The sequence below is a fragment of the Rhinolophus hipposideros genome (genome assembly GCF_964194185.1).
Source record: "Rhinolophus hipposideros genome assembly, chromosome: 15".
NCBI classification, from domain to species: Eukaryota; Metazoa; Chordata; class Mammalia; order Chiroptera; family Rhinolophidae; genus Rhinolophus; species Rhinolophus hipposideros.
The window spans coordinates 40224191-40249979 of record NC_138061.1 but is presented as its reverse complement, the minus strand read 5'-3'; the positions used below and the strand labels follow the sequence as shown (position 1 = coordinate 40249979).

At 40.0% G+C, this 25789-nt stretch overlaps 1 protein-coding gene across 3 annotated transcripts in view; it reads left to right on the top strand.

Moving 5' to 3' along the window:
- Positions 1-24290, top strand: part of CCDC6 (coiled-coil domain containing 6) — a 107435-nt gene extending 83145 nt beyond the window's left edge. For 2 of the 3 annotated variants that reach the window (XM_081075141.1, XM_081075140.1), the window contains 5 exons: positions 1805-1965; positions 7297-7453; positions 9955-10055; positions 18656-18780; positions 19907-24290. In XM_081075141.1, the coding sequence (XP_080931267.1) occupies positions 1805-1965; positions 7297-7453; positions 9955-10055; positions 18656-18780; positions 19907-20101 (739 nt within the window). In that variant the 3' untranslated portion in view covers positions 20102-24290. The remainder of the gene's footprint in view (positions 1-1804; positions 1966-7296; positions 7454-9954; positions 10056-18655; positions 18781-19906) is intronic. The other variant, XM_081075139.1, reaches the window with a different exon arrangement.
- Positions 24291-25789: the final 1499 nt, after the last annotated feature.

Sequence of the window (25789 nt, the reverse complement as noted above, 5' to 3'; positions counted from 1 at the left end):
GCTGTTCTGAAGGATGGTTGCAGTTTCAACTTTCTACTTTATTGAACTGGCTTTCCCAGTTGTTTTCTAAAGTGCTTAACATACGTACTATGTACCTTTAATTATTACACATCTCTAGAATATACGTAATTAGGAAGGTTGAGATTTTAATAGAACAGTTAATCTGTTTCAAAACTTGCTCTGAAGAAATACTTGTCCATATTTAAGGTTAGTGTTAAGTGGATGTATGTGGATGTGACAATGGCAAACATTTCCTGAACCCCTCTGCATGACACTGTCAGGCCCTTATTTTTAAGTGTCGTATACTTTGAGGTGGTTGGAGCAGGGCTTGAAGGATGGCAGGAAGTTCTGTATGTAGAATGTTTGTATGGGTGTAGAATGGCAGTTTCTTGAAGATGTTAATTAATCTACTTCACCATCTTTTGTTTACTAACCAGAGTCCTTTGGCCATAAGAATTTGGTTCGGATGAACATCCGTAAATTATTGAGTTCATATCAAGACTTGCAAAATGGAGCCGTAACCACAGGCTTTAAGAAAAGTGAAAATGAGAAGTATATCTACAGGGAAATATTCAAGCTGTAGTTGAATCAGTAATAAATTGAATTATGAAAAATTATTCAATGTAATAAATGTAGGGACCATTCCAACACGTAACCTTCTAGTTTGCTCAACAAGGATAGGCCTGATTCACAGTTTGCCCGTGGGCAGACTCAAAGGTAAAAAGTTAAAAATAAAACAAAACCAAAAACCTCAGCAACCTGGAAAAGGGGGCATGGAGATCTGTTGCCATTCAGTCTTCCTTTGCAGAACGCAGTTGAGGTTTTACCCGAAACTAAGACCTAGCCGGACCATCAGCTCTAATGCGTCTTTTGGAGCAAAAATTAATAAGACCCGGGGGTATTATGTTACATAAGACCAGGTCTTATAGCAAAATAAGACCGGTTATTATATCATATCATATATCATATGATATACCAGTCTTATGCTAAAATAATAAGACCGGGTCTTATTAATTTTTACTCCGAAAGATGCATTAGAGCTGATGGTCCAGCTAGGTCTTATTTTGGGGGAAACACGTTATATTGTCAGTCTTCCTTTGCAGAATGCATTGAGCAATATGAAATTGGCATTTTGTTAAGTCAAAAGCTGTTGAATATAAATAAGGAGTTTTGTGATTCAAACTAACGATAATTGATGGAAAGGTGGCACTACCAATTATTAACCCAATAATTTTTGTTTTGTTTTGAACTTTTTATCTTTTGCTATGGCCAGAAGCAAAGGGCCTTCTGTCCAGTTTGCCAGACCCTCAGGATTGGTTTCTCAGGAGGGAATTTTAGAAGTCGAGTCTCCATGTTATACCACTCTCCGCAGAGGTTTCATAGTATAAAGTTCTTAAGTTTCAAATGGAAGCATTAAGAGAGTGAAATTCCTTTAGTATCTCCATGCCCTCAACCAACATGTCAAACATTTAGTTAGCTGATAATTCTGAGTGACTACTGTATGCCAGCCATACTAATCAGAAGCAAATGTTAGAGAGTTTTTCAGTAATGCTTAATTACCAGTGGCCATTTAAAAGAAAAAAAGGAGGTGAATCCTTCAGCTCTGTCCTTTGACCTGAATCCAACCAGGTAACTGTAACCGGAAGTTCATGTGAAGTAGGCAGAGGAGATAAGCAACCCCATGAATTCATCCTGTTGATTTACAGGAGCTTGCTATTAATAAACAAACCCTCCGGCTAGTATGCTATTTTGCCTTTTTAAAACAAACTGATTTTAATTGTTGGAATTTTTCTTTTCGGTAAAGAATCCTGCAGGAGAAGTTAGACCAGCCGGTCTCCGCTCCCCCATCACCTAGAGACATCTCCATGGAGATCGACTCTCCAGAAAACATGATGCGCCACATCAGGTTTTTAAAGAATGAAGTGGAGAGGCTGAAGAAGCAACTGAGGGCTGCTCAGTTACAGCGTATGTAGCCTCTGGTTTCACTGGTCCTCTATGTGCAGAATTAATCCATTTACCAAATACAGGGTTTCACCGATATTTACCATTTAATTCGCATTCATCAAATTCATATTGTATTTCATTACCAATACGTGTTTATATAAGTCTTACCTGTCATTCTGAAATAGATTATCTCTAGAAAATATTGTAGTAGGGCACGGCAAATCGTTCAGAATACTTAATAGAAAATAATTCAGATAATTTCAAGAGTGTCCAGAGTTACAGGTAATATTTTAATCTTCTCCCCTGCGTTCATATCTAGGATTACACTAACACAAATATTACAGGAGACCTCAGTATACATTTGGGGCATTAAGGCAGACAGTAGAGTTTATTTTCCTTACTACTAAATTTTAGCCTCAGCTAACATTTGTTCATGGTACCTGAAGAATAAATGTTTTTGAAATTTATACTTATTATTTTGGAAAAGGTCAAGCTGTTGAGTTGGAAATCAGAGGAACTAGATTTCTGAATACTTGATTAGGTCATTGTGCATTTGCTTGGTTCTCTCCTATTTCTGCCTTTAGGCTGCTCGAATTTATTTGAATAGATAATATAGTGAAAAGTATGCAGGAAAAAAATAAGTCTCCTTCTCACCAGCCATCTAATTCTTATAATTACACGTTTTTTATATATTCTTCTAGACGTATGTATGTGTGTATAAACTTCTTTTATACAAATAGTAGTGCACTGAGCATGTTCTTTTGTATTTTTCTATTTTCATTTATTACGTCTTGTAATTTTTCCTTGCCAGTATCTGTAGAGCTGCCTTACTCACTGTTTTAAAGGCTGCATTAGTATATGATTGTGTGGTTATACCATAATTTAGTTAACTAGATCCATATCAATGGACCCTTTTTGGTTGTGATGCTACAAAACAATGAATGTCTGTATGCACCTCTGATAATTGTGCAAGAACACTTTCGGGATAAATTCCAGGAAGTGGATTTACTGAGTCAAATGGAACATACGTTTAAAATTTCAGTGGTTTTTATCTGTTTTCTTTTCTAAAATTCATTGCAAGTTCTTGTCCAATAGTGTACCTGGGATGGTGCATTAAGAGCATCCTTGGAACCTTTAAAAATACAGTGTACTAGTTTCCTGTTGCTGCTGTAACAAATGACCACAAACTTAAGGCTTAAAGCAATACAAATTTATACCACAGTTCTGGAGGTCTCAAGTTCAAAATAGGTCTCAATGGGCTAAAATCAAGGTGTCAGCAGGACTGATTCCTTACCAAAGGTTCTATGGGAGAATCTGTTTCCTTGCTTTTTCCAGCTTCCAGAGGATGCCTGCATTCTGTGGCTCCTGGCCCCTTCCGTCCACTGGCATCACTCCCACCTCTGCTCCTGTTAACACAGCTCCTTTTCACTCTGACTTGCCAGCCTTCCCACTGTAAGAGCCCTGTGATTACATTGGGCCAAGCCAGATAATCCAGATTAAGTTCCCATCTCAGTGTCTTTAACTTTTAATCATATCTGCCAAGTCCCTTTTGCCATGTAAAATAACATATTCACAGGCTTCAGCGATTCGGATGTGGACAGCTTTGGGGGGAGTCCATTATTCTGGTTACCGCCATATAGGTTTCTCGGCTTTCTCGAGGGGTTGAGTCTGGTCCTCTGTATTTTATTTCCCCTATATATCTTTTTTTTTTAAGTTTTAATTTTAGGTCTACAAAACAGCATCAACATAGTGATTAGACATTTATATACCTCTAAAAGGTATATAAAGTGATAACCCCTGTAAGTCATTACCCATCTGACACGGTGCATAGCTATTACAATATTATTGACTATTCCCTATGTTATACTATGTATCCCTGTGACTGTTTTTTAAATTATAGTTGACATTCAATATTGTATTAGTTTTAGGTGTACAGCATAGTAGGGGTTAGACATTTATATAATTTATGAAGTGATACTCTGATAAAGCCTAGTACTTACCTCGTACTATACATACCGTGTTTCCCAGAAAAATAAGACCTAACAGGAAAATAAGCCGTAGCATGATTTTTCAGGATGGCATCCCCTGATCATAAGCCCTAATGCGTCTTTTGGAGCAAACCTTAATATAAGACCCGGTCTTATTTTCGGGGAAGCATGGTAGTTATTACATTATTGACTACATTCCCCATACTGTACTTACATCCCCATGACTCTTTGGTAACTACCAATTTGTACTTCTTAATCCCTTCCCCTTTCTCACCCAGGTCTCTCCCCCGACCCCCCGTATTTTTTTTTAATGTTGGTAACTCTGATGTGTATCCTGGGTTGAGAACCACTATGTATCTTCCATGAAAACAAATTAGGAGTTCTCAGATATTAGTTATTTTAGGATTGTTTTGAGTTTTTACTGTGTTGGGCAGACAGATGTCTCTTAGCACCTTTCTAAACTCTTCCAGTGCCATCAGTTGACATTTTTCTTTCTCATATATACTTGCCTTATGCCCTAGAAAAAACCTTTAGAGGAAGTTTGGAGAGAAGTTTTCATTCCCACTCCTTCCTTCCTACTGCACTGTTTGGTCTTTGACAGGACTGCAGATACAGAGTGGCATCCCTAAATTCTATTTTGATTTTGTGAGGACAGAGAAAACTAATCCAAAGAGTGGCAAGTGGCCCTTAGTTGCTCACAGTTGGTTCAGATTGTGTTTAGAGGATGAGCTAATGGCTTTTCCTTATCCATCTACCTCATTCTTACCCTCCAAGTGTGACTATATCTGAACTGGAAGCTCTCTCCTGGTAGTTCTCAACTCTGGTGGAGCACTGGAATCTCCTGGGGGGTTTTCATATACCAGTAGAAAGGTCTCATCCTCAGGCATTCTGATTGAGTTGGTTTGGGGTGACGTCTGAGCATTGGTAATTTCTAACCATAAACACGAAAAGGAATGCCAAATGTACAGGCCCCCTGTGGAATATTTGGGAACCACACCTCCTCAGAGTCTGACTGAAAGTCATCCTTAGTTGATAACATCTAAATTTTTAACTAAATATTGTAAGGTGGCTGAAGATGGGGGAAACGTAAGCTGTGGCCCCTAAGTCCTAGGGAGCTCTGTGTGAGAGAAGGTCAGAGCTGACTCAGGAGTAAATCCAGTCTCTTGAAATCAGATGTGGCAGTATGCCAGCAGAGGGCAGCCAAGGAATGCCATGGTGTCAGCCATCTGCCTGGGTCTGTAACACCAGAGGTGCTGGACCTAGTGTCTTCTTTATGCCTCTGGCTTCTCAGTTCATTGCTGCACTGCCAGGATGTCTTCCAGCCATCTTTCCTGGTGACTGGCTTTCTTGTCTGTAGATTATTGCTTAAGGATCCCCTGTTGATTTCCTCAGATGCTAAAGGATTGCCATTTTCTTTGGAAGACACTGTTTCCTGTTAACTGATTATTCTTGAAGCCTCTATGAATCCTCAGTTCTGCAAAGCTTTCCTATTTATGGAAAAGGAAGGCAACTTGCTCTGATAGCTGCCCTTCTAGTTCTAGAAACAATAAATGCTCCACGGGTCAATCTAATGCTTCCTGTAGAGCTAGTGACAAATTCTGCACACTTGCATATTTGGGATGAAATAATTTAAATCGTTTATATTAAAAGTGTGCTTTGTAAATATTTTCCCAGCATGCCTTCAATTAAAGGGATTTTTTTTGCATTTGGATTAAACAGCGGGGTTTCTGGATATAGTGAAAACAACTGAGGGATTTAGTGTTATTGCACATAAAGTATTTAATAATTTGGATAGTTTTCTTTGAATTTCTAAAATAAGGATAATAAAGAGCTTTTATGTATTCTATAATGATGATGCCTCGGAAATCATTGAATATTTATCACCAAAAGTCGTTATTTGCAAAAACACCAGACTTCGTGGAGTTGCTTAAAACTGAAACTAATTTGATGGAGTTGAACTAGGGTGAGTTTGTGGAAGAGACGTGGTCAATGTGACATTCAGCTCCCTCTTAAATTTGTACTGGGCTAATAATATGGAACAGTAACTATAGGACTCTCTCTTAGACGTGATCGTGGCTGCTCTGAATGTGTAGCTATTTTTTTTTTTTTCAGAAAAGAGCAGTAGATACTACCTTTATTTTTCCCAAGTTCATTGGCTAAGACAGGGAAAAGAAGGAAGCAGGACGATGGATAGACACTGAGTTTTGTATTAAAGTTATTTTGGTTATTTAGTAACAACAGATTCTGTCTGAGGTAAACCAGAAAAGGGGCGGGGAGGTCAGGTTACACCACTTACTGGGATGATGCTGGACTGTGTGAGAATCCTGCACAGAATTACCTCAGAACGGCAGGGCTTGTGATTCAGGGAACTCAGCAGAAGGCGATTCTAAAGCCTCATGAAGATGTCACTTCCACATTTCAGATTCCTAGGAGAGAGAATCTGACTGACTCAGGCTGGGTCTGGCTTCTGCCCTGGGGCTAGTCCGCTGTGACCTGGGAGACCAGTGTGGTAGTACGGACCTCAACATATAGGACGGCTCGTAGGAAGGGGTATTTGTTGTAAACAAGACACCATCCCAAGAGCCTGGCTGCATACAGGTCTTTACCTGCCCTCTAACTCAGAAAGGCTGTGCGTGAGTCAGACACACCAAAATTAGATTTATTTGAAATGTGACAGTTATTTACTATGTCAATTTCTGTTGTTTTAAAAAGAATTCTTTTTAATTAAAGTTTATTGGGGTGACAATTGTTAGTAAAGTTACATAGGTTTCAGGTGTACAATTCTGTAATACATCAGCTATATATCATATTGTGTGTTCACCACTCAGAGTTAAAAAAAACACAAACTTTAACTGTTATCGAGCATGTTCTCAGTGTGCCTCTACCACAGTGCACTGTGGGGGTGCTAACAGTTGTGACAGGCGCCCATAGGACACTCACCACACTGTGTCTGGAGTTGAGGGGCAGCAGGATTGGTGCTCAGCCGGGAGCCCAGGGGCTTAATCTGTTTCCCCAGCTGGGCCATCTCCCCTCTCAGCTCCAGCACCAGAGGGAGCTCTGGTAGATGCGAAGTCCAGACTTAGCTACACTCCATCATATCCTGCTCCACATAACGCATTTTAGAAGGCAAGGAAGAGGAAGTGAAGGTGCCGAAACTCCCAACATTGCTTTTTACATTTTTTCCCAAATGAAGATCGTTGAGAGACTTTGGTACTTGAGGTAGACCTGAAATCCATATTTCATCTGCATGTGGAAGAGTGAGAACTCCTGACTCGCAGTAGTTCCTGGTCTATAGCGTAGGATGTCCTAAGATTTGAGTATGATTGCATGGAATATGGTTTCACTGAGAACTCCGGTTTTTCAGATTCAGAGAAAATGGCTCAGTATCTGGAGGAGGAACGTCACATGAGGGAAGAGAACTTGAGGCTGCAGAGGAAGCTGCAGAGGGAGATGGAGAGAAGAGAAGCCCTCTGTCGACAGCTCTCCGAGAGTGAGTCCAGCTTGGAAATGGATGACGAGAGGTATGCACCTGTCTTAGGATCCTTGTTTAAAAAAAAAAAAAAACCAGGCTCCAAGAGGTCTCTCTTCCCATCCGGTTAGATGTGAAAGGAGATGGCTTGCATATTTATTTGTTGTGATGATGAACAGCACTGTGAATGGGATAAATAGTGACCATTTTCCTTAAACACACACAAAAAGTACCTTTCCAAAGTTATGTAGTGGGGAGAGAAACGGAGGCAGGGTTATATGTAGAGAGGGAGAACGTGCATTTATTGATGGGTTTGTCTAATCCTGTGTCCTCTCTGTTTAAAGCATGGGAGCATGCAGATACAGGTAAGCAAGTCATGGTGCAGCCTGAGGAAACAAATACATGCACAGTTTGAAAGAATCAGCAGGATACAGGTGGAGGTTGTTGAAAGCCAGAGGCCTTGCCTTAATACACTTGGCAACTTTTGAGCCTTTTGGCAGCTACTTTTTGAAAAATAATGCAGTACGTTTGTCTGCTGAAGCCTGATATCAAACCCTCTTGATTGTTCCTCTGAGAAATGGGCTGAAATAAGTCATCTTTTGATTCACTACTGGAAGTGGTACCAGTATTTCTGTCTCATCCAGATTTTCCTCTCCCTCCTGCTTCCCCTTTGCACTCCTCCTTTGTACTTGGGAGGTAGGTGATTGTTACGATAAGAAACAAATCCAAATTGAAAAAATTGTGCCATCAGCAGAGAAACCCAGCAGTTGGGAAATTAGCCTTTCTCTGAACCAGATCATTTCCTGTTCTGGTTCAGGGGTGCCCTGGCCTTTACAGGGTCGGCATCTCGGTGTGAAAGGTGAGACTGAGCTTCCTCAGGGTCCTTCCAGCAGGACTGAGCAGCCAGTGCCTGAGACCAGTGTCTGCTAATGGCTGTGATGAGTTGTATAGGCTAGCAATGCCAAAACACATCGTTTGAAAACATGTGGGCGGTATTAGCACAGCAGCACTCTGGTTCTCTTCCAGTTATTGAATAGATCAGAGGGCTAAAAAGGCTTTTGATCAATGTGCTGTGGTCGGTGGTATTTCAAGAAACGACTGCGATTTTCTATAATGAAGGTCTGTAGTTTTGTAATAAAAAAATTATGAAAGCAGAGTAATGGGTCATCCTATTTAAAATTATCTGTGTGTATGTTTCCTCATTTGAAAAGAATAAAGGTTATTCTTTGTCAGAAATTTGGATCATAAAACTATTATCCTTAACTCTTGAATCTCACCGATTTCTTTCATCGTCCCATTTCCTCTGAAATCCTTATCTCCTAAAAACCATTTGGCTGAAAACATTATCTCGAATACTAAATAACATATTAACTACCTTCAGACACGGAGCAGACTGTGTGTTAACATACACAGTACCCTGTACTTGATTTTGATTCAGACACACAATGGAATTCTTCTGACTATGGTACCAATACTAAAACTACTTCAGGCTTCCAGATAAATATTTTTTTTTCCAGAAACTGGTTATTTACCCCAGATAATTTGCTCTGTCCTTTGTAGGTCAGATTATCTCAGGTAGAGTGTAGCTGCCTAATCGAGATGTCTCCTCTCCCTACCGGGAGTGGTGATGTCACATTTGGGAGAAAGAAAATAGTTGGACACTTGAAACATCTGCAAGTGTGTTTATTCCTTAAAGACCAAGATGATCTTAGCTGCCTAGCTGGGTGTCGACTACAAGAAGTCTAGCCTGGCTCCCATCCCCGAGGGCTGGCTACTCTAAAGAGTAGAGGAAGACTTAGCTGTGAGTGGCTAGTTCAGAGCTACATGTCAAATTCGGGAGCCTAGTTTTCTATGAAACGAATAAACCAGCGTAGAAATGAGTGTTCAAGTTCCTCACGTGACCTGTTGATTATCAGGGCAGAGATCTGCCCTGGGATACAAATGCATGTGCTTGCGACTATTTCTTCCCCTGGCCGTCAGGCCTGTGAAGGGTAGCTTATTAGGAAGTCTCTCAAGTGGGAATTGCTCCTCAACAGCAGTCTTTTAAGGGTCTTTTATTATATCCTAACATGTGACTGTTTGTTAAGGAAAGCTTGCCTTGTGAACTATTGACATCTGGTTCACGGGAAGACATCGTTAATCTCCAATCACAAATCTCAGAGGGCTTGTTTGGGTTTGAGTTTCAAACAATTGAGGTGTAGCCATTAAAACGTAGACCTATCTAATTCTTGGGACAGTGGAAGTGAAGTTTTACATGGCTGTTGTGTGATGGAGAAAAGCCCAGTCCTCTCTGCTGTGTGGTGCAGCTCTGTCACCAAGTCTCCGCTCTGAGCTAAAAACGTCCCAAGTTCCCTAACCTGTACCCCTGGGGAGAGCAGTGTGCCAAGCAGTGGAGAAGCAAGAGCCCATTTTATACATGTCTCCTAGCTACAGCAGCACCCTCTGAACATTCGGGAGTTTGACCTCAAATGAGAACCCCAAACATTTTTACATGGGCGCTCCCTCAAACACTATTGAAATGCATGTTTTGATCACTCACCCTCCTCCTCTTAGGTGTTTTAACGAGATGTCTGCACAAGGATTAAGACCTCGCACTGTGTCCAGCCCGATCCCTTACACTCCTTCTCCGAGCTCAAGCAGGCCCATCTCACCCGGTGAGTACATGTTCTCGGCTACTTCTGGGCCTCGTTTCTGGTACTTTTAATAGGCATCCCTGAATGTTTCCTTCGTGCATGTAAAAATCTTGTAAGCAGAGAGAGAATGGCCATGTGTTTTTGAGAAGCATCAAAAACAAATCACTATTAAGACTGAGTCTTAGCTTGTAATTTTTAAGCATAAATGTTATAGTGCCAGCTGGTGTTTTTTTCTTCCTTTTGTGTGTGTGTGTGTGTGTGTGTGTGTGTGTGTGTGTGTGTTTAACCTGAAAGGAATGTAACTCCAAAAATCTTTTTAAAAAGACTGTCTGACTGATTTTAAGTGCCAGTGGGTTGACAAAAACCTTGGGTAGATTTCTAAGATGCATCGTAGTACATCTTTTATAGGTTCCTTCATTATGTTCCACATGCATTATCTCAATTTTATCCACAGCGTAATTAATGTAGGCATCATTTTTCCTGTGTTAAAATTGAGGAAGCAGTGATTCCGAGGTTTCAGTACTGTTACAGACATGGCCAGAAAGTGGCAAGGAAAGTGGGTGTCCAGCTTCTAAAGCCGCCTTTTCGAGCAAGAGCTACCTCCTCATATGTCCAGTGAATTGTGAGTAGGGTTCGGCCCTCATCAGGAACTGGCTTTGCTTCTGCTTCTGGCTTTGCTCCTCAGAAGCCTGTCCTCAAAGGCGTGCTTGTCTTCCTGTGACCCCGAAAACTCTCTCCCTGGGGTCCCTGGCTCCAGTACCAGCACAGCGTGGGGCTCTCGGGCCAGGAGGGCAAGTAAATGATCCAGGAAAGAAGAAAGAAGAAGCAAGGGGGGCGGTGGAGGTTGGCGAGTGGAGGGAGGAAAGCAAAGGTAGCAGGCCAAAAGCATCGTGTCTTGTGACTGAAGTGACGAGACTGGTTTTCTTGTGCTTGCTGGTAAACAGATTTTAAACAGAGTTGGAGGAAAAAGTGTGTGGGGGGGAGGGTGAGTGGAGAAGGAGTTTCACAGCAGAATGAAGTCAAGTGACTGCTTGGAAGGGTGGCTGCAATAAAGGTTTTCTGGTTTGGGAAAGTAAAACAGCTTCATGTTAGGGTTCATATCTCGTTTGTCATAATAATTAAAAACCAGGAATCTACTTCAAGTTGATAAAGGAGACATGCTGCAGTAATGCAGGTCACTTAGATAAAGTGTGAGGTAGAAGTGGCTTGGTTTTGTGAGTTTAGGATCTATGTAGCCCAGCCCTGTGCTGCTGTGATTTTTTTTTTTTTTTAAGAGAAGAAATCAAAAGAAAGTTGTACACAAAGCATGACAGCATTTGTCCACTCAGAGCCAATGTGCTGTGTGGCATCCAGCAGGTGAAAGAGGGCTGTTTGCAAACCAAAAGGACTTTCTATCGTGGATCAATGACGTGATCGGCACCCTTTGTTCTTGCCCAAAGGATGTTCCTGAAACTGTTTCTCGTACTTTCTAGTGGCCCTTAAGTGTCTCCAAAAGCTTCCCTTCCTAACTGCCTGTCAGTTTTCCCCAAATAGTACTCGGGTTTCATTACCATGATAAAAGTCTTCTCTGCTTGCTGAGGGTAGCTTTTATAGTTGTGGATGATAGTGGTTCATATTAAGTATAATTTAATGTTCTGTTTGATTTATTTCAACCTAAAGAAACCTTTAGAGGCGTGTCATTTCCAATTCATTAAATAGACTTGTCATGGAGAAAAGAAAAAGCAAAGATGAGACCTTTGTTGGAAGTACTAACTTCTGTTGTAACAAATATTCTGCAGGAAGGTCTTATTCTATTTACATATTTTGACTTGCATGGCACCCTGTCGCCGTAGTGTGCGGCTTGCTTATATACATAAGCTATTTGGTTTTCCCTTAAACTATGTAACAAGTAACACCTAGATTTTTTTATTTCGGTCAGCCTAAGTGAGAACATTTGTATCCTATTTTAAGTTCTATGATATCAGAGTAGTTTTTACCTCCTATTTGGCAGCAGAATTGCTCCTAATCTAGTCCATTGCAATCTTATTTATAATACATCAGCAAAACTTGAAATTTCAAATGTTCTTTTCACTTTCGTTTTTGCAAGAATTTGTGGTTCTCAGTATTAAGAACACCTAATCACTTCCTTAGTGGAATTTTGCTATTCCTGTAGTTTTCATTTCCATTTTAAACGTTTTGGCTCTTATTCCTACCTTACCTTTTAACATTGGCAATCTTGCAGTTTTACCAACTTGTGGATCTATTTTGAGTTCTGTTTCACAATTTGATTGAAAGGTACATTTTCTAGGACTTATGAGAGATCCTCTTCTTGATTAGACTTACACATGTGGGGTATATATGGGGAGAATGTTAGTTTTCAATCATTATTTTTCAGGCTGTCCATTATTTTATGCAGCCTAAGAAAGAGGCATTCCCAATTCACATATTTTGATGGGCCTACATCAGGGATGCGGAATAATGAAGTTTAAAAAAGGTCAACATGCCACTATAAAAAAGCACACTCACCACTCAGATGATGGCTTCTAATGCCATTCTCCAATGAAAAGAACTAGGACTCCTTGGAGAAATGAATGTTTCTAGAGCCGGGGCAGAGAATATGTAACGTGAACCTGGAAAATCTAGTAATGCCAGAAAGTAAGGAGGTGCTCAAAGAATAAAATGATGAGGAGATATCAAAGCAACACAGGACCTAACTGAAAGAGCTCCCAAACCAAAACTGGAACAATTGGAGCAATAAAATAAATAATGTAATATTAGATTATAACCCAAACATAAAACAGACATCCATGAGTCCATACTGATATAATAAATCAGAAAAAGAGACAAATCTCCCAGAGAGAAGAACCTCAAATAATTTATATAGATATCCTGCCCTCAAGAAAGTGGAAATAACTCTCCACTCTTCAAATGTGGGCTGCATATACAGGACTTCTTTTCAAAGAATACAGTATGGAAAGGGAGAAAAAAAGAGTAACTTGACAATGGAGAAATTTGACAGACACTACCTCAGCCAGATAAGCAAGGTCAACATTGACAGTGGTAAGTTATATTGGTAGTGTGTACCCTGATGAGAATAATACTTTACCTTGGTGGTCCTTCTCCCCCAAACACCATAACCCCCAGTCTAACCATGTGGAAAATATCAGACAAATCCCAGTTAAGGGACAGTCTGTTTATAAAATACCTGATCAGTATACTTCACAACTGACAAGATCATCAAAACCAAGGAAAATTGAGGAAATGTATTAGCCAAGAGGTGCCTAAGGAGACACGCCAACTAAATATCATGTGCTATCCTAAATGGGATCCTGGAACAAGAAAAGAACATTCGGTACCACCTCAGGAAATCCAGAAGAAGCATGGACCTGAGTTAAGAATATTAATTTATTGTATTAATTTCTGTATTAATTTCTGCTTATTTGTTGTGACAAATATATCACCCTAGCATGTGTTGTTTATGATAGGGGAATCTGAGTGTAGGGTATACAGGAACTCTCTACAATTTTTGCCACTGTTCTGTAAACCTAAAACTATTCTAAAATTGAAAATGTTTTTAAATGAAGTTAGATGAGATCACCTAGTCATTCAAGGTCAGAGAAGAGAAAAACCATACTGTCTGATCCTAAAGCTAATGTAATATTTAGAGGTCAAGTATGGGTGGAAAACCTGAAAGTAGAAGGAAAATTGGTATAGGATGTCCCTGAAGTTAAGACACAGCATTTCAACAAAGGAGTGGTCACACTTTTGTCAAATGTTGCTCCAAGGTCACGTAAAATGAGGAGCGGAGAACGGCAGTGGTAGGTGGCAATACAGAAACACTGCTGACCTTAACAAGAGTGGACTTGATAGAATGATGATGAGGGAGCCAGATCATATCTATATTGTATGATTTTTTACAAAGACAGTGCTTTCATGTATGACTTGTGTAACTGAAAAGCAGTGTCTGCCTTTAGTTTGGGTATACTCTTTTTTTTTTTTTTCTTTAGCAAAAATATATCAGAGAAAAGTTGGGGGCAATCAAAAGGGTACAAAGAAGCAGAAGAAAAATTAAACAGAATCCTTTTATCCAAAGGTGGTGTTACTGTTTTAGTGTTTTCAAGTGTCTCCTCTCCTCTCCCTACCCCCACCTTTTGCAATTTCCCTTTAAAAGGTAGTTGGTTTTATGCTTAATTTTGCTCAGTGTTTTCTTTTTGTCATGAATTGGTTTTTAATTATCTTTCAAATTTGCAGTCTTGAGCTTATGGACAACAAAATCTTAGAATTTTTACTTTTGTTAACGAATTTCTGTATCAGAGCAAGAGAAATTATTCCAGTAATAGCTTCATAAAGCCATAGTATTCTGTTTTTAGTAGGCTGATGTTTGGGGTTTGGCATGTGTTTTTTTTTTTTTTTTTTTTTTTTTTTTAATTCTTATCCTTTATTATATTCTTGGGCCAAAGGGCCAGATGCATGATGATTAGAACTTAAGGGAAAACAAAACTTAGTAAGACGTAGTCTCTGGCCTCTAAGAACTTATAATCAACCACAGGGCCTAGGAAGTCAGGGAAAAAATACAAGAAATAAGAAACTCGTAATACAAGGCCAAGTGTAATGAATTTTATGTATTTTATGTTCCTTAAAAAAGTTAAGTAAACAGCAGTACATGTACTCAATGGGCTACTACTCAGCAGTACAATGAACTTGATACACGTAATAACTTGGATCACAGGGTGTTACGATGAATGAAAAACTGATCTCAAAGGGTTGCATGCTGTATGTATACTCAGTGTGACAGAATTACAGTGATGGAGAGCAGATTGGTCATTGCCAGGGCTTAGGATTGGAGAGAAGGTGTGACTATTAAAGGGAGTAAAACGAGGGAGTTTCTTTGTGGTGACGGAACATGCTGTGTCCTGATTATAGTAATAGTTACTCAAATTTACCCATGTGATAAAATTACATCGAGCTGTACACATACATACGCACACAGAGAATACAGTAAAAATGGATGGAATCTAAAGTCTGTACCTTAGTCACGAGTGTCGGAGCAATGTCGTATCCTGGTTTTGGCAGTGTGCTGTGGGTATGTGAGATCTCATTGAGGGAAGCTGGAGAACGAGTTCATGGGAACCCTGTAGTATTTTTGCAACTTCTAGGAATCATAAAGTATTTTAAAATAAAAAGTTACAATAGTAAAAAGTGAAATAGTTTAAAAAGAGGTTCAAACAACACCAGTTTAGAGAGCTTTTGAGGTGAGCAATGAAGGAGGTGTTAAGGAGCTGAAACTTACTGAGCCTTTACTGGGCACCAGGCACTCGGAGCACGTGGTGACGTTAACTCATTTCATGCTCACAACAACCTTGTGAGGTCCCGACCATAATCCCATTTTACAGTTGACGGAGCTAAAGCCCACTTTAGTGCCAAGTGGCAGAACTAGAGTCCGAGACAGTATGGCAGTCAGCCATAGAGCCTGCGCTGTTTGCCTCTTCCCAGGCTGGGTGAGGTCCTGCTTGGCATGGGGGAAAGGAAGGTGTAAGTTAAGTCCTGTGATGAAAAGAGGCTCTCCCAGGCAAAGGACACAATCAGAGCTGAGGCACGGAGGTCAGAATCATGAGTGATAAGGTCACTGTGGTTTTTAACACTGGCTGCCCTGGCACCCTGCTCCCCGCCATAGATTCTAATTCATTTGATTTGGGGTCAGGTGAGGCCTTTAAGAGCCACTTAGGACCTCCTGACCTAGAACATCAGGAGACAGTTTGGAGCCAAATTCAGAAGGTCCTTATATGAGCCAGAGAACACAATTTTTTTTTTTTAATTTAGGTAGGCAATAGGAATCTTCAAAGATTCTTGATTAGCAGCTTCACATAACAATAATTAACCTTGTGTTACTAGAAAATAGCCTAGCTCTTATTGCAGTTATTATGAGTTGAACCCTCTAAGCATCTCTTATCTGCGGGTGAGGAGTCATTTTCATAACCTTTCTCTTAAATTTATCACTTTCATAAGAAACAGAATGAGGTTTGTGTTCCCCAAAGCTATTCCAAGAAAACCTTCCCTCTCCCAGCTGAACAAAGTCCTTGTCATAGAAATAAACATCACCATAAGTGACTACCTTGCACGTGACCCCAGACCTCCATTTTGTAAATGTGAACCAAGTGTCCACCATCAGAAAGGGAAATAATGGCAACAAGAAAGCAGCACTAAATGATAGTCAAACCAAGATATATGTATTTAAAAAACTCTTACCATTCAATGTGGAAGACGCAGACAAATTCTGGGACAGGACAACTAAAGGTCGGCTTAGTGGCTGCATGTCTCAGCCATGGAAGAAGCCCCAAGGCAATAGGAAAAAGCATCCTTCACAGTTAGTTCTTGCTTTGATGTAATTCAGAAAACAAGGTAAGTGGAGTTCATGTTGCTTGGCATTGGACAGCTGATCTTAGATGCAGAGTGATTGACAATAGGCAGTTCTATCCAAACTCCCCAAATTGCTCCTTTGTTTCCATTTTCACTGCATTCATTCATATAGAACTTGCCCTGTGCTAGAGACCCTGGTAGCTGCTTGGGAACTCAAAGATGTAAAGATTGCTACGTTTACACCGCGATGAATAAGTGATGCCCCAGACCACTGGACCATCAGCACCCAACTCAAAAAGGCCGGGGCTGCTTTAGCTGCGCGGGGATGGTGACCACTTTTGGAATGTTTGAAAAAGAGGGCCGTTTAGACCTCATCCGAGACCTATCTGATAATGAGGGGAGTCTGGGCTCGTGCATTGCTAAAACACTTCAGAGATGATTCTCGTGTCCTAGACGAAGACGATGTAGAACACTAGTGGACTGGGGGTTGTTACTTCTTTAAATACCAGTTTCTTTGGGGGAACATTAGCATACAGAGAGCTTTTGTTCTCTTCACTGACTATTCCCAAGTTGTGGAGTTCTCACTGGGGATTTTTGTTTGTCTTATGGCTGCTATGCATAAGACAGTGGTTTTGTCTCATTGTTTGTTGATTCATCTTTTGACGCTTCTTCTTTTCTTGCCTTTGATTTTTACCCTTTTGCTCTATTTTTTCCACTTGGTTCTTGTTTCTTCTCATGTCTTCAGCTACCTGCCTACCTCTCCGTTGGACGCCTGGCAGGACTTGACTTTATTTTTCTAATTGGGATAAGAGCACTTAACGTGAGATGTACCCTTTAAATAAAATTCTAACTATACAACACACAATGCTGTACAGCAGATCTCTGATGCTTATTCTTCTTGTATAATTGAAACTTAGGCCCCATTGAACAAACTCCCCATGTTCTTCTACCCCCAGCCCTTGGCAACCACCATTCTACTCTGTTTCTATGAGTTTGACTTAGGTACCTCATATAAGGGTATTGTGCAGTATTTGTCCTTTTGTGACTGGCTTATGTTTAGTGAGCATAGTGTCTTCAAGGTTCATTCATTCTCTATTCAAAAAGAATTTTCTTTTTAAAGGCTGAATAATATTTCATTGTATGTGAATACCACATTTTCTTTACCCACTTATCAGTTGATGGACATTTAGGTTGTTTTTGCATCTTAGCTATTGTGAATGAGGTTGCAGTGAACATAGAGTGCAGATTTCTTTTCAATCTCCTGATTTCAATTCTTTGCTTAAACACCCGGAAGTGGGAATGCTGGGTCATACAGTTCCAGTTTTAATTTTTTGAGGCACCTGCATACTATTCTCATTGTTATCCATGTGGCACCAATTTACATTCCTGTCAACAGTGCACAAGCGTTCTACTTTCTCTGTATCCCTTGCTAATACTTACCTTTTTAAAAAATAATAATAATAATAATAGCCGTCCTAACCAGTAAGGTGATATCTTATTGTGGTTTTAATTTGCATTTCCCTGATGGTTAGTGATGGGGACATCTTTTCATGTACCTATTGGTCATTCGTATGTCATCTTTGGAGAAATGTCTATTCGAGTCCTTTGCCTGTTTTTTAATCAGATTATTTATTCACTTACTATTGAATTGTAGGAGTTCCTTATATATTTTGGATACTAATCCCATATCTGATATATGGTTTGAAAATATTTTCTCCCACTCCATGTTACCTTTTTTGATTGTTTCCTTTGCTGTGCAAAAGATTAATAGTTTGATGTCGTCTCACTTGTCTATTTTTGCTTTTGTGGCAGTGCTTTGTGCCATATCTGAGAAGTCATTGCCAAATGCCATATCATGCCATATCATGAAGCTTTTTCTTGTGTTTTCTTTTAGGGGTTTTGCAATTTCAGGAGTTACATTCAAATCTAATCTATCTTGAGTATGTAGTGTAAGACAGGGGTCCAGTTTCATTATTTTCCATCCATCTGGATATCCGTTTTTTTCAACACCATTTGTTGAAGAGACTACCATTTTCCCATTGTCTATTCTTGGTATCTTTGTTGAAGATCATTTGATCATGTGTGCATGCACTTATTTCTGGGTTCCAGGGCTTGACTTTTATATCCCTTGTTATCCAGCCGGCCATTCAGTGAGCACACCATGCTTCACATCTGTGTTCATTTTTGTGGGTGACTGAGAAGTTCCATATTTTAAAGCCTCCTGGATGGTTGAAGACACTAGATAATTTGAGTTTGAAATAATACGAGGTTTTGTCATATTTCAGGTCTATCATATGCAAGTCACACAGTGGGTTTCACGCCACCAACTTCATTGACTAGAGCCGGAATGTCTTATTACAATTCCCCAGGTCTTCATGTGCAGCACATGGGAGCATCCCACGGAATCACAGTAAGTATCCACGGGGTGGGAAGCAGCACTTCACTCCTGATCGTGGTAGCAGCTGGTCCTCCTTGGGAGACCAGCACTGATGCCCTTCGACATTTACCTGTCTTCTTCCCGCCCTCCATCAGTTCACCTTAAAACTATAGAGACTTCTCAATAGTCATACCGAATTGTGGTGTGGCAACTAAGATCCTTCCTGGGAACCAAAATGTGAACTTCAGTTTCTGTGAAAAAAATACCCTTTGTGCAATGTAATTTGAACCCTGGCCAATGTCATTTGAACCCTGCCTCAGCACTCTGGCCAGCTCCGTGCCATAACGAATTAGTGTTGGTTGCCATAATGTCTAAAATATTTATTGTCTGCACCTTCACAGTTCACTGACCCTAAGTATTCTTCCTGAAATTAGCCTTGTTTCTGGTTTTACTCAGAACTTGAAGTGCATCTGGTTCAAACTTCACTCAGGGGATTTTCTTTCTTTAGAGTTGATTATTTAGTTGGCTAATAGAGCATTTGGAAATGTAGATCATAGGGGTTTGAGCATAGGAGAGAATTGAGGGTATTTCCAATAAGAGAACCTTGAAAAGAAGAACCCTGTTCTACAAAAGCATGTAAGATATTTCTGAAGCTGTTTTGCTGGTTTGATGGGCTTTATATAAAAGTAGAAACGTTTTTGGCTGAGCTTTCACTTTGAGGATACTGAAAACTTGTTTTAGTGATAGAAGGATCTCGGTTCATACAACAGACAGAAAAGATTTAAGGGGAGCTTCGGAGTAATTTTACATACCATGCTTCCCCGAAAATAAGACCTAACCGGAAAATCAGCCCTAGCATGATTTTTCAGGATGGCATTCCCCTGGACATAGGCCCTCACGTGTCTCGTGGAGCAGAACTTAATGTAAGACCCGGTCTTATTTTCGGGGAAACACAGTAGCTTTCTAACAGGTGTCATTGTAAACTCTATGTTGTTTAAGTGTTCGTTCCTAGTTCAGAAACCAGTTGGATGGCCGAGGAAGTCGCAGCTTTCTTGTCTTTATTGGTCAGCTTTTCACAGCCTCCGTTCGTAGTCAGGCTGCGTCGTTAGGCATGAGCTGTCTGTACCTAGAATGACCTTCTGTTCTGTCCTCTTTGCAGAGGCCTTCACCACGGAGAAGCACCAGCCCTGACAAATTCAAACGGCCCACACCGCCTCCGTCTCCCAACACACAGACCCCAGTCCAGCCGCCTCCGCTGCCGCCTCCCCCACCCATGCAGCCCGTGGTCCCCTCGGCCGCCACCTCGCAGCCTGCCCCTTCGCAACATTCGGTGCACCCCTCCTCCCAGCCTTAATGCATGTGCTTAGTCTGAATCTCATGTTGGGACTCGTACAGTGGAGCCGTCTACTCAACGCCAAAGGCTTCCTTCCCTGGCATATTTGGATCTGACTTATTTGCACTGAGGTTATCTAGGCTTCACTATTAATTGTGTTGTAAATGTTTGTCGGAAATGCAGCCAGTGTTGTGGGTTACAACACTAAACAGACGACTTTTTTCCATCAGTGTTTTACTTGAATCTCCATGTACGTCCATTCCCTGGCTGGAACATTTGCTATTCGATATTTGGTAATTCAGCAGTGCACAGTTTTTTGCTTGGCCCCAGAGCTTCATTTTCCTGGCTTTTAGGTTTGTAAAATAAAAAGGGATATCTTTTTTATATTTTTTTTCCATGGATTTGCAGAAAATTACTGAGCTGTTATTACCACCCCACCCCCTGTCCACACACACACACACACACACACACACACATACACACACACACACACTCTTCATCATAACGGTGTTTACCAAACATAACCAGTAATTCAGCACTACAATTCAGACCTTTGAAAATCTAGCTTTCAGTGTAGAATGGAAAGTTAGATGGATCAGTGCCCAAGACAATATATTGTTTAATAGAGCTTTCTACAGATACACTTTTTGTAGGTTATTTTCAGTATATATCAGCATCCATGTCTCTTGTAAAACAAATAGCCTAAAGTAATGGATCCCATGACTGTACCTTTTCCACCTACATGGGATGGATAATTATTGTATATTAAGGTGTGATTCTTTCTTTATCCTTAATGCTAACCTACCCAAACTGGCCTCCTCTAACATGAGTCTATAAATGTCCTCCCCAACCAGTGGTCGTGATGGCCGATTAGAATGTGTTATTTGATTTCTGCTGCAGAAGGCAGCATAACAAAATTTTGTTGTGAGTATAACAAAAACAGGTGTTTTCCCTTCCCATTCTTTATTTGTGTTCCCCTCAAATAGAATTTGAACAACTATTTTAAAGGTGCAAAATTACTAGAAAATACTATTTGAAATGAACGTTATAGGAATATCTTGGCATAATGGCCACAAAATACTTCGTTGCTTGGCAGAAAAGAGAAGAGGTGTTAGAGGAAAAGGAGTACATTAGCTTTGACAACTGCTTATTTCGCCCAGTATAAGCAAGTGCAGCGTGTACAAAGAAATATATTCTAAATACATTATTTCCATTCATTTAGCACAAATAAATCGTTTGGTTTCACTTTGAAGTGGAACACTGTGAGTCACTCTTTTCTTAATACTTGCAACATCTTTATTTTTGCTTTTCAGCAGTTACTGTTTTGTACTTTGGTAGTAGAGTGATTTTTACCACCTGTGTTTGCATATTTATATATACTGTGGACGAAAATAACTTACTAGAGAATGTATATTTTATGATGAGAATGTGTATCTGTTGGATATAATCAGAGAACTGAAAATTAATTTATCAGTAATTTTTAAGAGTCCATGTTTTGTGACAGCCATCTCTAATAGCTAGCTCTTTATTGAACACACTCCTACAAATAAGGACCCGTGACCTTGTAGATATTTAATAGTGTACAGTATAGAAACCTCCATTTTTGCCTTCAAGTGCATATTTAAGAGTTAAAAGAAAGAATAAAGTCTTGTTGGATAATAGTGTTTGACTAGCATTTTAAGAACTTGAGAGTAAAAGCAACAATAGGATTTTTTCACCTCTTCCTGCTTCCACCCCCCCCAAACTGAGAATGTCGCTCTTCAATTGTTTGAAAGAAATCGTACGTCTATAGAAATTTTATTTATAATGTGTGTGTAATATACATAATCATAGTACAGTTCTCAGACAGGGGAGAAGTTTGGCATATTATTATTATTATTGAGGCTTTAGATTTTTAATACGATCAGACAGGGTCAGATGAAACCCGGGGTTTCACCAACAGCTCACGGTCCCTCCTGGTACATTGCCATTCCGAGGAATTCTGAGAGTAGGCAAACAAAATTTGCCTTCATGGTACAGTTCTCGGTTTTTTCTTATAGGAGAATATGGTACATGTTTACATGAATCTTTCACAAGATTGTAGATTTCCGTGCTGTTGGACAGTGTCTTGCACGCAGACAAGAAAGTCCATAATCGAATGATCTTCCTTCTGCTTCCTGTCAATTTAGTTACCTCCTGAAAGCACAAAAGTCAAAACATTGCCATATGGTGAATGAAAAAGCACTTGAAGTGAGCAAACAGTCCTTGATAAATGCCTTTTAGAGACAAGGTTCTTGACATTCAGACGTCTGCAGAAATGCAGTGCCGAGTCCCCGAGGCTAGTCATTTCATTTCAAAAGAAAACACAGCTCCTTCAAACAGCACTTTTTCAACATCAGTCTAGCTTCCTCTCCCTGTGGACATTCAGAATTGATAGAACAAACACTACTATTTTGAAGTTACGCTGTTTCATGTCCTTTTAAAGTGTTTGACAACCCCGTATGGAACCTGTCACACTTGGGCAGTACTTGCTAAGGCAGTTTCTTGGCAATTGTTTAGCCACCAGGGACCCATCGTATTCAGATCCTGAGCCCGTAGCGCCAAGAGTGCCCTCACCTATGGGAAGCTGACGTACCTCGGGCATTTCTCATGGGGATGAACATGATTCCTGCCATCCCTGTTGCCTGCTCGCCCAGGATAACCCTGGACTGACTCCCGGAAGGCCTTTGTAAAATCCATAGCCATCCCAAAGGCAGGCGGGAGCAGTAGTAGCTTCAGGAATGTCCTTTTTCTGTCTTGTTGACAGAGACCCTTGGCTACCACTGTGCTGCTAATATGATAATACTCCGTTGCCAGATTACCATGCCTTTTACACAAAACCAAATTAACTTAACCTAATACCTGACACCTCTCTGGGCTCTGAAACTGCTTTCTCCCATCAAGCATGCTGGCATTCTAGACAGAATTCTGGAGATTTGGCAGATGGTAGGAGTATTTAAGATTTCATTGACCTTGTTCCTTTGTTTATTGAAAGGAGCTTTAAATTCTGAGCTCTTGAGATACCACAACCATGGAATGAATGTGTGACCAGTATGTGGCTTGGACACCAAGTGCTGCTGTCCCTTTGTAATTGGCTTCTAACTGATTTGACCGGAAATAATTGATAATGTGAATTTTTGCTAACTGTTCAATTGTAGGGAAATAGAGTATGTATCACTCTTTGTTAGGTACACGGATTTTTCCTGCACAAAGCCTTGTTTGTAGAAGATACCCAATAAGACAAGAAAAAGCAAAGTGATTTGTGCTTAGAGAGCTCAATATTTTTTACCTTAATCAGTACAGAAGAAATATTTCTGTGTAACTTGATCTTCTAATTCTTGTCTCATAGGTAACCAACACTGAAAACTTACTTCGTAGTGATGACTACCAAAGAAATACATAGTAAAACAACCTTTTATTTCCAAATTATTAAAGAGCCAGCCATTGACGCTGCTACATGAGTTCCATGCTTAAGAGCCATTATAAGAGATCAAGGGGTTTTTAGGTTTTTGTTTTCTCTTTTTTTCCTCTTAACTTTTTTTTTTGGTAAAATATACACAGCTGTTAGCATAAAACTGTGGGGAGCATTGTCCAAAACGCTCAGCAGTTATGGTGAACTGCCAAGCCCTGGTTGCCTCTTGTTAGGCAATTGTAGGAATCCTATGTTCATGGTAGTGTGTGTGTGTGCGAGTGTGCATTCATGCCTTAACTCGAGTTACTGCTCAACTTTAGTTCTTAACTTAGTCTGCACCGTCATCTAGATTGTATTGTACATCTCGGTCTGAACTTCATCCTGGCAAAAACAAAATTGCAGGCACAACAGTTTGAGAATTGCATTCCTCCGGAAGAGTTTTTGATCAGGTTGACCCTGAGCCTTCTCTGGACTTAATTTGGAACTTAGCATGGAAAGCAAAAGTGGACTGTCAAACAGAAAGACATCAACAAGGAAGAGAGGAGAGCCAAGTGCTAGCATGTCTTTTGCCTCTGCATATCCGTGCACACTGTATGTTGTTCATGATAGCTTGTCTACAACTTGACTAGGTTGGAGTTCTGGTAATAGTGGCAATCTTGGTCAGAGTTTAGAGAGATGTAAGACTTAACGATTAATGTCTTCTTTACTTCTTTATGTTGATTAGTCTTTGATACATGTGCTGAATCAGAAACCTAAATAAAGATAATTTTTTAAAATGTACCTCTTGAGTCTTAAACCTTACCTCTTTTTTGCTGGTCTTTGAGTTGGAAAATGAACATTGTTTTTCTGTTCTGATAGACGTCTAACTTAGATCCTAAATACTAAAGGCTGCCTTAGAAAGGAAACTTCAGTAGAGGACACAAAAGAGGCTGGTACTGTTCCCTTTCTTAATCGGTGCTGGTTGCCTGGATACGAGTATATTGAGTTTCTGAAAATTCATTGAGCTGTATGCTTATGATTCATACACCGTTTCCTATCTGTGATAATTTCAATTTAAAACCAGAAACCTAGGAAATTATAGAAAGGAACGGAATGCCACACTCATTCCCAAAACGAGTTACATATAAACAAATACACATTTTTCTTTTTCAGGCTTTGGACATTGTATTTGGTATATTAGCTTATTCTTAAGATTTTGAATCCATCTGTATGGATGGTTTCCTCGTCCTGCTTTGTAGGAAGCATGGCTTTAGAATCAGTTCTAGAGTTGAGTACCAGTTCTTTCACTAGGCCAGTTCCTTCACCTCTCTGGAATTCACGTTCCTTACCTGTAACACAGTGATAACATGTACTTGCAAAAAGGAGATGAAAGCCTCTGGCACAGCCCCTCACACACAATGAGACACAGACAAGTTTCTTCATTAAGGATACTTTGAATATTTGGGGTGATGTCTTTTACATGTTTGTGGAGGTGCGGATGTGTGGCACATCAGTTTTTAGTAAGACCCCGGCAGGTAGAGTCCACGTTCTGTAGGGGAAAAGCACAGTACTTGGTACTTAGCAGGATCCTGTCTTGGGAGCATAATCTTCAAGAACCCAGTTGAGATGCCATGTTAGGATTTCAAACTGTAAAACTAGGCCCTTTCCTATATAAAAGTGCTAAATAAACCTTGAGTGTGTTGATTCACTGGCTTAAGCAGAATTCTATGTTAACTATTAGTTAATCAAATGGGATTTTGATTTGGCTAGTCATGTGGTAAATTGAAATGACCAACATCTCAATGCCTCTGTACTCAAGGCAGATAGCTTTTACTTGTAACTTAATGAAAATGTCGACCAGGAAAATACCCACAACCTCTGAATTCAAGTCTTGGTTTCCTCTGCCAGCTTCAGATGTCTAATCTGTGTAATGGAGATAACCATTCTGATTTCAGGTAGAATTTGAAGAAAACGAAATGCTTTAACAACAAGTAAGTTAAATTTAAGCTGCATGCATACTCCCCACCTCCCCACCCCCTCCCCCGCTTTTAATACCTTTTAGAGGCTCTGCATCCACCCACATGGTGCTTCTAAAATTGAAACCATTGGTTTATAAATTTTTTTGTGTTTATGTAAAACTCGATAAGGAAATCGGGGTCCTTGTTTTAATGTATAGGCTATTCATATTTTTAAAATCTGGAAATGCAATTGTATGCAGTCACTAATGTCTAATCCAGGCCCAGACTTTTTTTTTTTTTTTTTCCGTTTCTTATGCAATCTTTTTTTTTTTTTAAATTAAT